Source organism: Lepidochelys kempii, chromosome 23 (genome assembly GCF_965140265.1).
Source record: "Lepidochelys kempii isolate rLepKem1 chromosome 23, rLepKem1.hap2, whole genome shotgun sequence".
Taxonomy (NCBI): domain Eukaryota; kingdom Metazoa; phylum Chordata; order Testudines; family Cheloniidae; genus Lepidochelys; species Lepidochelys kempii.
Genome location: NC_133278.1, coordinates 2821899 through 2834517, shown reverse-complemented (window position 1 = coordinate 2834517; position 12619 = coordinate 2821899). Strand labels below are relative to the sequence as shown.

General features: G+C 58.0%; 1 protein-coding gene across 3 annotated transcripts; it reads left to right on the top strand.

The window, feature by feature from the left end:
- Window positions 1–87: 87 nt before the first annotated feature.
- Window positions 88–12587, top strand: SIRT2 (sirtuin 2). Of its 3 annotated transcripts, none has more exons than XM_073321335.1 (16): window positions 88–185; window positions 708–754; window positions 1466–1514; window positions 2696–2812; window positions 3630–3671; window positions 4799–4905; window positions 5630–5686; window positions 6516–6584; window positions 6989–7118; window positions 7917–7976; window positions 9377–9432; window positions 9835–9911; window positions 9995–10046; window positions 10440–10507; window positions 11149–11215; window positions 11847–12587. In XM_073321335.1, exons 1-16 carry the CDS (start codon window positions 170–172, stop codon window positions 12030–12032), a joined length of 1200 nt encoding a protein of 399 aa, XP_073177436.1. In that variant the 5' UTR covers window positions 88–169; the 3' UTR covers window positions 12033–12587. The 3 variants fall into 3 exon arrangements, with proteins under 3 accessions (XP_073177436.1, XP_073177438.1, XP_073177437.1); XM_073321337.1 differs by lacking the exon at window positions 11847–12587 and adding an exon at window positions 11646–11835; XM_073321336.1 differs by lacking the exon at window positions 88–185 and having other exon boundaries at window positions 754–793.
- The last annotated feature ends 32 nt before the right edge of the window (window positions 12588–12619 follow it).

Sequence of the window (12619 nt, the reverse complement as noted above, 5' to 3'; positions counted from 1 at the left end):
GAGTTGTGGTCCTGTGGCGCGGGGCGCGCTGGGAAAAGGGGGCGGGGCGCGGGGCCCCCTGGGAGTTGCCGTTCTGGGCGCGGGGCGCCCTGGGAGTTGTAGTTCTGTCACGGCGGGCGGACCCGTTCCCGAGCCGCTGGCGGAGCTGGGCAGCCCCGCGCCGGGATCTATGGCCGAGCGGGACGGTAGGCAGCGGGGACACCCCCCCCCCGCCTCCCGCGTCACTGGGGTCCCCCGATCCTGGGGTTTCTCTCCCCCGCACCTCCTCCCGAGTTACGGGCCTCCCCTCCGCACCCCTGAGTCACCCGGGGTCCCCCCCTTCCGTCTGGGGCTCCTCCCCTTGTGCCCCACGGTCCCACCCGCCCCCCCTGCCCGGGGATGACTCCCCCTCGTCACAGGCACCCCCCTTCCCCTCCTGTCCCCCCTGAGTCACCCGGGGTCCCCCCCTTCCGTCTGGGGCTCCTCCCCTTGTGCCCCACGGTCCCACCCGCCCCCCCTGCCCGGGGATGACTCCCCCTCGTCACAGGCACCCCCCTTCCCCTCCTGTCCCCCCTGAGTCACTGGGGTCCCCCCTTTCCTGGGGGGCTCCTTCCCCCTGCCCCCCAAGTCACCAGTGCCCATCCCCCCCGTGCCCCCTGGCCCAGCGGGGTCCCCTTTCCACCCAGGCTTCCGATAGCAACTTGGATTTTTTCCTTTCTGTCTCACAGCGGCTGGTGCCGGAGGAAATGAGGCAGAGAGGGGCTTGGACTCTCCTGTGAGTATTGGGGGGTGCGGTGTGTGGAAGCCCTTTTAGGTAAGAAGCCAGGGTTCCCCTTTGTGGCGAGGCCCAGCAAGCTCGGAGCGGGGCATGTAGTTGTTCTGAGCTAACCCATTGCAACCAAGGGACAGGGGGAAACCCCATCAGGTCCTAGCTAACCCTTTCCCTCCCTGTCCCCTAATTGCACTCTTTCCCTGCAGTCTATTCCCCAGGGCTCAGCCCCGTGTGGCTTTCATATCCTGCAGCAGTGACGCTGGACCACGGTGAGAGTCTCACCCAACAGTTGTGCAAATTGTCCCTTCTGGGTCTGGCGTGAAAGTCCTTAGAGAGACGGAGTTTGGTCCTGATCTCCAAACCCTTCTCTGGTGATGAACCACCAAAGCACGCTCCCTCTTGGAGCCGGGAATAGAACCCAGGAGTCCTGACCCCGCCCCACCTCCCTGCTCTAACTTGCTCGGCCCCACTCCTCTCCCAAAGCTGGGAATAGAACCCAGGTGTCCTGATCCCCCAAGCTCCTACTCCAGTCATTTAGACCCCTCTTCCCTCCCATAGCTGGGGCTAGAACCCAGGAGTCCTGACTCTCCAATTCCCCAGACGATTCTACCCCAGGCTGAGATGCTTCTCACAGTAGCCACTAAACATAGAAGACAGTTCTGTGTTCACACTGGCTTACTTCACCGACAGATCGTTTTATATTTTGTTCTTCAGGACTCTGATTCTGACTCCGAAAACGGTGGTGCCTCTGGAGAGTCTGAAAGTAAGTTGCTTGTGCATTATTCCAGGGGGCGGGATGGGGCGCGTGGGAAGGCCAAGCTGCCTGGGCTTTCTTTTGTCATACCGAGGGGATGGACTGGGCGTAGCCAGCTAGAGAGAGCCTGCGAGAGCCAGCTGGGTCTATTAATCTATGGCTCTTCCTTCCTCTCGGGAGTGCGTTGGGTGAATGCACTTAGGCCATCTTTTTCTGTCCAGGCTTCGAGGCAAAACCTGGTAGGAATCGGGATTGAATAATCAGTGTCGATTGTGCTTGTCGGGCCCCTAAACGCCTCGTGATTTCTAACATATCTGTCCTCATAACTCCCTGGGAGGCAGGGCAGCGCCATTATCCCCAGTGTACAGGTGGGGAAACTGAGGCTTGGAGCCTGCCAGTCCGGCGACACCACCGCCAGAAAAGATGGTAACTAAACTGACAGGCGTGCTCTTCTGCTGGCTTCGCCGCATTGGCACTGCGGGTTCTGCTGGCACAGCTGGGTCACCTAGTGGGCGTGAACATTCCTAGCCCACAGACCTATGTGGGGAGAACTTTGCAGCGTGCGCCAGGCCTGGGTGACTTGTCCAGCATTGCACAAGGAGTCAGTTGCAGAGCTATGACTTGAACCCTAACCACGGAGCCCTCCTTCCCCTCTTAAGTAGCATCTTCAAGGCGCTTTCCAAACATCAACTAATCTTCACAATAATCCCCCTCTGTGAGATTGGGAAATGGGAATAAATAGGTTCCTGAGGGGGAAACTGAGGCACAGGGAGGGGGACTACCTTGCCCAAGGCTGCTCAGCAAATCCGTGGAGGAGCTGGGATTAGAACCCAGGAGTCCTGGCCCCCGGCACCTCCTGCACTAACCACTAGCCCCCATTCCCTTTCCAGAGCTGGGAACAGAACCCAGGAGTCCTGACTCCCAGCCCCCTGTTCTAACCCACTAGACCCTGCTCCTCGCCTACAGTTGGGAACAGAATCCAGGAGCCCTGTCTCCCAGCCCCCTGCTCTAACCACTGAACCCCACTCCCCACCCAAAGCCAGTGATAGAACCCAGGAGTTCTGGCTTCCAGCCCCCTGCTGCTTTGGCCACTAGTCCCCCACTCTCTTCCCAGAGCTGGGAACAGAACCCAGGAGTCCTGGCTCCTAGGGGTCCACAGCGGCTAACATTGTTTGTTCTCTCCCTTTCAGTGGATTTCCTGCGAAACCTCCTGTCCCGGACGCTGGGCCTGGGCAGCGAGAAGCCGGAGAAGGTGCTGGATGAGCTGACGCTGGATGGAGTGAGCCGCTTCATGCAGAGCGAGAAGTGTAAGCTGACTCTCCCTTCTTGGGAGGAAGCTTCCCTGAGACCAAGCCAGGGAGCCAACCCTCGTTCTGATCCCCCAAACGGGAAGGGGAAGGTGCTTGCGGGTAACTGCCTGGGAGAGACCGAGGGCCAGAGGGGGAGGCATGGAGCCGACCATGGATGTGGCAAGGACTCCATGTTGGTGTAATTTACAAGCTGCGGGACAAGTCTGACTTACACATTCCTACGTGTATCGGTTCTCCTTCCGTGCTGCTGGGAGAGATCAAGCCTCTGTGGGCCTGATTCGCAGTTACTCCCTCTCGGCACTTGGGACAGGATTGGTGGAGGTGTCTTTAAACCTCCCTTGCGCTGCTCGTATTCTGGTCCTAGCATAAGTTAGAGCTGCCTCAGGGCTGCTCTGCTGAGTCTCTGCTTCCCATGGCCCCTGTGAAGCAGAGAATTGCCATAATGCAGTGTGCTCTGGCCGGGCTGGTCCCCCATGCTGGGAGCGGGGCCTTGATGTGAGCTCTATGCTAGCTGGGGAGGCCCCTAGGGATGCTCTTAGAGGGCTGTCCCTCTCCGGAGCAGCACAGAGGGGCCTGCTTGTAACTGCAGATCAGGGCCTGGTCCAGCAGAGGTCAGGAGTGTGGGGAGCACCCCGGTTTTGATCTAGTTCTTAGACGGACTAGCTCTGAAGAGAGCCTGCTGGTTTGCAAATTGGGCCACATGGCTGCCATGATGTCTGCCGACGCCGGCCCCCCCCAGGCGCCGAGAGCGTGGGGCTGTTTTCCTGGTAGCTTTCCAGAGTCAGGTTTGACACCTCCCTCTGTTACCTTGCAGGCAGGAACGTCGTCTGCATAGTGGGCGCTGGGATCTCGACCTGTGAGTATAGCAGCGGACACGGTGGCGGTAGATCAATCACGTTGAAAAGAAACCAGCGCATAGCAATAAACGGAGGGGTTCTGATACGACTCGGTTCTGCCCAGTGTTTCTATAGCACTTTCCATCCCAAAGCTGTCTACAAGCCACTGCTGAAATACAGCCATCTCTGGGGTGGAACGCGGCAGCTGTTTGTACAGGGATCGCTCACCCTTCCACGGCAATGCAGATGACGCTTGAGGTTGGCAGCTGTTCGTACTGTTCCCTCCTCCAGTGCCGAGACCCAGCCAGTTCTGGGTTTGGGGCACAGTAGCTGTTTATGCAGGGATCACGCATCTAGCACCGAGTTGGAGTGGAGCGTGACAGCTGCCCAGCAGTTAGGAGAGGAAGCGAAGATGAACCCTGTATCTGATTGAAACTGCAGGAGGGTGGTAGGGAGGCAGGATGGAATGGGGCTGGCTGGAACTTGACCGGAACGCTGTGTCTAATGCCAGGGTGTCACTGGGCAGAAGGGAGGGAAAGGTGCTGTGGGACCTTGAACGATCAGGAACGTTCAGGACTTTCATTTAAGTCTTGTTTGAAAGACAACACCTCTGGCATCACAGCGCCCCCTGTTGGGCCGTGGTTCTATTGCACATCCAGACTTGCACATCGGCGGAGTTTCATAACCAAAGCACCTGGCTCCTGGGCACTAAGACCCAGCACTGAGGTGTGTGGCCAGGAGCTTTATGATGTGCCTATGCCAGGTGGGCATCCACCTAGCACTGGCCAGACTCGCAGAAGGCCTGTCTGCACCTGGAGTGGGCTCCCTGTAAATCCTGGGATGGATTCTGTGGGGAGTTGGGGGACTTTGGCTGTTCCCATGTCCTGGTGAAGAATCTGGAATCCCTAGAACCTAATAGCTGTGTCCACTGCTGATCTAATCTATGCTGGTGGCACCCCAGAAAATGAGTGTTACTAGAAAACTGCTCCCCTGCTAGGCTGAGGGACAAGGAGGTGACGAGCCCCTGGCTAGAGGGCTCCCCCCCTCCCCCCCCACATTGAGGCATCCCTTCTCCATCTCATCCCGTTGACCGACACCGCTTGGCATTTGGGTGGGTTTTCTAACAAGCTCCCCTTGTGTCCCTCAGCTGCCGGGATCCCGGACTTCCGGTCGCCCGGCACGGGGCTCTATGCCAATCTGCAGAGCTACAACCTTCCGTACCCTGAAGCCATCTTCGAAATCAACTACTTCAAGGTAGCACCCAGGATTCCTCCTACCTTGGAGATCTCCTTCCATAATGATTGATCATTGCCCGGTGGGCCACCTGAACAGTCCCTTTGATGCGTCTCACACACACACCCACCCACCCACGTCCTAAAGAATTCCCCTCCATTGTCAGCACTTGCAGACGCGTCGTATTCTTGTTTGATCCCTGAGCGAGGACGGATTGAGGTTAAAAACACGACTGGGACTCCCTAAACTGCTCGTGTTTCTAGTCTCGTTAGGGGAAACTGTCCCAGTTCAAACTCCTGAAGATCTCGGGGATACAAACTCGCACCTGCTGCCTCCCGTCTCTAGCCGACTGGCCAAACCAAACCCCTGTCTCTCTAAGACCCAGGCAGCCTGGCACAAGGGAGGGCCGAGCACCAGTAGCCCCCCGCTAGAGCCGATGGGAGCTCAGCACCGGCCCTAACGCGAGGATGGGGGCGTCCGGAGTGCCAGTGATGGGGAGCTGCGCTCGTTTTGCACAGAGGCGGGCATGGAGTTCAAATCCTGGGGCACAGGGAGAATTGGGGGTGGCCAAAGAACTCCCCCACCCCCGCTTGAGGGCCTGATCCTGAGACCAGTTTGCCAAACCCCAAAACTGGGGGGACCGATCAGTGAGGCATTATCTTGGGGGACATACAGGATTTGTTCTTAATCAGTAAACCAAACTTAACCCCGCCCCCAAAACGTTTGTCTGTTTCCCTCCACACAGCAACACCCGGAGCCGTTCTTTGCCCTTGCCAGGGAGCTATATCCAGGCCAGTTTAAGGTACATCCAGCCTGAGCTGTCGGATGCTCTTCACTTTCTACAGCATCTTAATACAGAGGCGTTGTGTAGTGCTGTGACCCAGAGACTGAGCGCCAGAGCTCCTGGGTTTATTCCTTGTTCCAGGAAAGGGAAGGGGTCTGGTGGCTAGAGCAGGGGACTGGGAGCCGGGACTCCTGGGCTCTCCGATCTTGGCACTGGGATGGCAGGGTATTGGGGAATAGATGTGACGCTATCGTGGATCAGACGAAAAGGCCCAGCTGTCTTGGTATCCGTGCACAGCCAGACACGCACCTCACTCCAGATCACACTGCTACCCGCCCCTGGGTTGCGTTGGACCAGATCATAGAATATCAGGGTTGGAAGGGACCTCAGGAGGTCATCTAGTCCAACCCCCTGCTCAAAGCAGGACCAATCCCTAGTTTTTGCCCCAGATCCCTAAATGGCCCCCTCAAGGATTGAACTCACAACCCTGGATTTAGCAGGCCAATGCTCAAACCACTGAGCTATCCCTCCCCACTTAGATCCACGGATCCTAGCCTGGCATAGCCATCAGACAGATGGACCCAGCTGGTCTGGTATCCCCTCTCTCTTTCCCCATTGGGTCACACCAGCTGGCCAGTCTGAAGATGTCCGGCCTCCAACCGCTGCCCCGCTGTAAGGTGTAGAACCCCCCCTTAATGAACCTTCCCTGGCAGTCCTAAACTTGGGTATGGGGGGCAGATTTCCTCCTCCCCTCGCAAGCTGGGGATCAGCTGGTGTAAATAAAAGGCAAGGACAGCTGCTTTTGACCTACAAGGGAATCCTCAAACGTTCCCCTGCTCCGTTCCAGCCCACCGTGTGCCACTATTTCATCCGGCTGCTGAAGGAGAAGGGTTTGCTGCTGCGCTGTTACACGCAGGTGGGTGACCCCCGGAAGGCCCAGCGAGGTGTGGTGGGGAGCATGGGGGTGGGCTTAATACACTTAACAGGCTGGGGCTCCCAGCCCAAGGGAGGGAGCATGGCCCCTCTTCATTCCAGCAACGCCCCCCCATGCTCCAAGAGCCTTCCTGCTACTCTCCAGCCCAGCTGAGCTACTTGCTGACTTCCTGCTCTCCAGCTGATCAGTCCCAGGTGAGGTTGGGCCCCGCCCCCTTCAAAGGACCAGCCACACTGTGATTTGGGGCAGAGGGGGATCTACGTGGGGCATTCAGGGGCATCAGCTCAGCCTGGGGGCAGTTCAGGCCTGCTCAGTTTCGCTACCTGGGTCTCGGCCCCTACCCTGCGGCGTTACAAGGGGCAGGTGGGCATGTCTGTACCTTGCAGAACATTGACACGTTGGAGCGGGTGGCCGGCCTGGACCAGGAAGATCTGGTGGAAGCCCACGGCACCTTCTTCACCTCTCATTGTCTCGGCTCCTCCTGCAAGAAGCAGTACACCCTGGACTGGATGAAAGGTACCTCTTCCCTCGGCTCGCCTTAGCTACCTCCATCAATGGCCACACCGTTCAGAGTCCCCGTGGGGCCCCGGTCCGTCACCGATCGAGATGGGCACGTAATCCATGAGGCCCGGTTAATCCCCGTCTGTTCCGGGTGCTCCCACCCCGCCAGTAAGAGAAGGGACATGGGGAGACAAATCAGCCTGAGGATGTGACAGGAGCGAAGCAAAGACTCCTGCCGGGTTCTTCCCCAGCGAATGGGCGGCCCGTGCGAGGCTGGGGGAGAGTCTGTCACGCACAGGCTTGCGCCTGAGCTAGGAGCTCTGGTTAATGTTGGGGAGCAAAAACCTTGGGACTCGCCAGGGTGGTAGCCGATCTCTTTGACAGACTCCTGCACACTCGATGGCGAGGCAGAACTTGGGCGTTTGAGGTTAGCGATCTCTAGGTCTGCTTCGCGCTCAAGAGGACGAGGCTGTCATTTGTGTTCCCTTGGGTCTCTGCACAAAGTTGGGACCTCAGGAATTGCCTGCCTGGATCAGACCAGAGGCCCGTCTAGCTTGTATTCCATCTCTGACGGTGGCCCAAAGCTGCAGAGGAAGGTCCGGATGTGGTGTGATCTGCTGTCGCGTTGGCTAGTTTCCTGATCTCTTGAGTGTTAGGAATCTGCTCAAAGCTTTTAGATCTTTTCCAAAATCCGTTAGAATTGCTAATGTTCATAACTTGCAATTGGTTCCCATCAGAGCAGTCTGTTCCCGACTCCTCCAAAGCTGAGCTGAGAATCCGGCCGCCGACTTTCATTCCTTTTCCCTCTTTCAGAAAAGATTTTCTCGACTGTCACCCCAAAGTGCGACCAATGTCAGAGTCTGGTGAAGCCAGGTGAGTGTCTAGTTCTCACCCGCTGGTGATTCGTTCATGGGGGATGAATCTAACCTGGTCTACCCTAGGAAAGTACATTGGTCTAGCTTCCTCTCTCAGGGGCATGAAAAATCCACACCCCTGAGCAACATAGCTATACTGACCTAACCCCTGGTGTAGACAGCGCTGGGATGACGGAAGAATTCTTCCGTTGATTTAGCTACCACTTCTCAGGGAGGTGGATTACCTGCGCCAATGGGAGAACCCCTCCCATCAGCGTAAGTTGTATCCACACTGAAATGGTGTAGCTGCACCACTGTAACGCTTTGAGTGTAGACGTATCCTAAGAATTGGAGCATGGATCTCTCCTCACGTCTGTCTTTGTGTATGTCTCTCCTTCAGCAGTGTAGTCTGGAAGAGCAGCTTAGCAGAAACTGGTAATAACAACGCTCTTCTCTTCTGATCTTCCTTCGGCTCCAGAGAGCTCGGAGGGTTTAGCAAATCTGAATTAAGCCTCACGGCTCCCCTGAAAAGCAGTGAGGAGCATTCGGTCTCCACCTCTGAAAATGCAGCCATCTCTAGGGCAGAGTGCAACAACTGTTTAACAGCAGGCATCAACGGTTGAGGACAGGAAGTGAAGAATCCTGTATCCAATTGAAATGGTGGCGGTGGGAGGGCAAGGAGAGGAAAGTGATTTTTAGGGAGGTGGAATGAAATTCCCCTGAGTCTTGTATGTTTCCGGGGCCCTTTTTTCCAAAAGTGATTTACAAACATAGGTGCAGAGCATGGCTGAAATGCAGCCACCCTGGAACGGAGGGCAGCCGCTGTTGAAAACCTCCCACACTACAGTGACGGGAAAGCCAGTTTTGGCTAAGGACGCTAGAGTAATCGCCTGCTCTCGGGATCAATTCCCCAGGGATGGTATTTTAATTATTTGTGTAGGGGTCCCACCTGGGGTCCTCGGTCCGTGCCTGCAGCTCCCCTGCACTAGGCGCTGTACATTTTTGTTGCTATTAGCTGTATTATGATAACGCCTTGGGGTCCTAGGCCGTGGACTCGTCAGGGGCTGTACAAGCACAGAGCAAACACATGGTCCTTGCCCCAAAGAGCTCTGAGAGGAGCTGGGAGGTTTCTAAGGGGTGTCTGAAGTCTGTGGGGCCACATCCCCAACTGGCGTGAGCTGATGTCGCTCCATGGGAATCAGTGGGGCCAGACCCCTGACTGGTGTAAATCAACCGGAGCGCCCCTGACTTCCCTGGAGTGTCGCTGACCCACCCTAGCTGAGGATCTGGCCCCGGGAGGCTGCCGGCCTGCCGTTGCTCATACCCAGCGCCTTGGCTTCTCCTCGGCCGTTCGGGGAGCTGCTGCCCAGGGAAGGGCATGGCCAAGGTGTTGAGTGTGACAGCTTCTCTTTTCCCTAGATATTGTGTTCTTTGGGGAGAGCCTGCCCCCCCGCTTCTTCACACTCATGCAGTCGGTAAGTGCCCCAGCCAGACGCGCTCCCAGCGTCAGCTTCCGAATAAACACCTGCCCCACCCACATGTCCTGAAGCAGCGGGTATCTGTCTTCGATGCAGGCGGGATACCAGGATAGATGGGCCTGTTGCTCTGAGCTGGGACAGTGGCAGGGCGGGATCCTCAGTTGGTCAGTTGGTCTGATTGGGGACGGGGCAGATATATGGGGCTGGATGGGCCCCTTGGTCTAATTTGGGGGGAGGGGGGAATACAGGGCTGGGTGGGCCCATTGGTCTGACACGAGGGGGACACACCGGGGGGGCCCATAGGTCCGATCGTCGGGGCAGTAGTGGCAGGGCGGGGGGGATTACCAGCCCCACGGTGACGGCACTAACCCCCTGCCCCCCACCGCGTGCTCCCTGCAGGATTTCCAGAAGGTGGATCTGCTCATCGTCATGGGCACGTCACTGCAGGTGCAGCCCTTCGCCTCCCTCGTCAGCAGGTGGGTGGTGCTCCGGGGCCGCCTGCAAGGCCCCTGGCTGTGGGTTGCCGCCTCCTGACCTCCCCTCTCCTTGTCTGACGTAGGGTGCCCACAAACACCCCAAGGCTGCTGATTAACAAGGAGAAGACGGGACAGGTGAGGCCTTTCTCGGTGCCCGGGAGCTGTGGGGATGGACTGCTCGAGCGGTACTGACTGGCAGGCTCCCGCGCCAGCCGGGACGATGCCGGCCTGCCATGCTTGGCTGCATCCTGCCAGGAGAAGGGGGTGAAATTAGCACTGTTGGGGGGGAGGAGGAGGCAGTTATGATCCCCCCCCCGCCTTTTTTTCCCCCACCCATGCCCCAAAATCTTGGGCGTCCACCTAGCCAGCCCCAGGAGTGGAGTGGGGCGGGACATGATTTAGGGTTTCTCCAGGGGGCTCGTATGATCTCCCGATGGCCCCCAGGAGCCCCCCACCCCCTTGCCCCCCCCTTCCCCGCAGCCGCCTGGGAGCCTGTTTGTCCTCACTGGTGGTCTGTCTTGTCTGCAGAGCGATCCCTTCATGTCCCTTATGGGCCTCAGCACCGGCATGGACTTCGACTCAGAAAAGGCCTACAGGCAAGTTCCCTGGGGACGAGGGGCCAGCGCACGGCCCACCCTGAGAGAGGGGTGACAGTCAGGGATGGCCCATTTCGTTGCTGGGGGGCAGGCTGGGTCTGCCCAGCTCCTGGGATGGAGGGACAGGAAATGGACTAATGTTTAGAGCAGGGGATGGGGGGCCAGGACTCCTGGGTTCTATCCCCAGCTCTGGGCGGGGAGTGGGGTCTAGTGGTTACAAGAGAGGGTGCTGGGAGCCAGGACTCCTGGATTCTGTCCCTGGTTCGGTGGGGGGGGGGGGGGGGGAGGAAGGAGGGGCTAGAGTTTAGAACCAGGTATGGTGAGAGCTACACCTTTTGGCTTCCTGCCCTGGCTTTGCCACTGAGTTGCTGAGATCTTGAGCAAGTCGCCAAACCTCTACGTGCCTCAGTTTCCCCTCTGTAAAACAGGGCCAGCAATCCTTCACAAGGTGGGAAATTGCAGATTCTGAGAGAGCCCTTTCAGATCCGTCGCTGATAGGTGCTAGAGACGGGCACTGGGCTCTTCCGCCTCCAGGGCAGGTCATCTGGGGGTGGAGTGAGATTCTCCCTGATCACAAAGCAGTTGCATTAACACCTGCTTGTTGCCTTCTTCCCCTGCGGGGCTCTCCCTCCCTGCCCCAGGGATGTGGCATGGCTCGGGGAGTGTGACCAAGGCTGCACAGCACTGGCCGAGCTGCTGGGATGGAAGGTATTTACTCCTCTCCCGTGTATTCCTGCATCTACGCACCATCCCAAAGTCCCATGCAAGTTCTTCTTAAGAGTCCAGGGTGTCAAGCTCGGGTGTCCTGGCCAGAATCCGAGCTCTGGTGACCCCATTCGCGTGGAGCTGCCTTTGCTCTGGGCCTGCGTCAGAACTTGCCACGTTGCGCCCCAGAAGACGCTGTGTTTCAGCGCTGGGTGAGCGATTCACAGACACACAGTTGCCCTGCCCCTCCCCAGAGGTGGCTGCATTTCATAGGGGGAGTATGCGATCCCTATACAAACAGCTGCCCTGCTCTGCTCCACCTCCACGTTGGAGGAGGGACCCCTGTGTAAACAGCTGCCCTGCCCCAGAGCTGGCTGCATGCCAGTGCTGGATGAAGGATCCCTGTACAAACAGCTGCCATGCCCTACCCCAGAGGTGGCTGCATCTCCGCGCCGGTGAGGGGTCTCCGTACGCATGGTACGGCAGAGCGAGCTGAGATCCTGGAGGAGGAAAGCGCCTCTCTCAAGGCAAAGGTGATCAGAGATCTTTGCTTTAGCCCCCTTCCCAGGGCAGCCAACTTCTCCCCCGCTCTGCCCCTTGCTCACCAGCCCCACTGCCCTGTGGTTTTGTGCAGAACGAGCTGGAGGCGCTGGTGAAGAAGGAGCACTCTGCCATCGATGCCAAACCGGGGCAGGCCGGCGAGGCCGGGGCAAGCCCCTCTCTTCCCCCGGCTGGGGCCACGGCAAGCCCCTCCTCTCCCCCAGCGAAGCCAGGGTCATCGCCCGAGAAGGAAAGCGACGCCGGAAACAAGACGGAATGATGGAGCCCGGCCGTGGCTGGCGAGGGCCGTTCATTGGAGTGGATTTGAACTCGCCACTGCCTGGACAGTCTTCCCCGACGAGGGGCAAGAGCCATCTCTGATCTAAAGAGGGCTGGGAGCTAGGGTCACCCCAAGTTTGTGGCTTGGGGGGGGGTCTGAGCGTTGAGATTCAGGGGAGTTTGACTCTGGAGCCACCTATCCCGGGTGAGCTGGGGCTTCTTTGAGTCATTTCGCGCTGACCGCATGTTTCGTTATTTCCCCACCGAGCTAAACTAACTGAAATCCAGGGCTCAAGGAGAGCACCGCAAGATAGAATTGCATTTCCTTTCTAATTTGTTTCCCCAGCTGGGATTCAGTTTCCCTCCGAGACCCATCTCGCTAATTAATACCAGGCCCAAGACTTTCCGACAAGCGTCGCCGTTAGGTGCATTGGGGCTGAAAACCGAATACTGGCACCTTACGCAGTCTCCCCCCCACCCCAGCTTGGTGTTTACTTTGGATTAGTTAGTGCAGTGTATTAAGTATCACTTGACTATTAAATTTTAGCATCTTGGAGGTAGGCTTGTGTTGGCTTTTGGGTCTCTCTC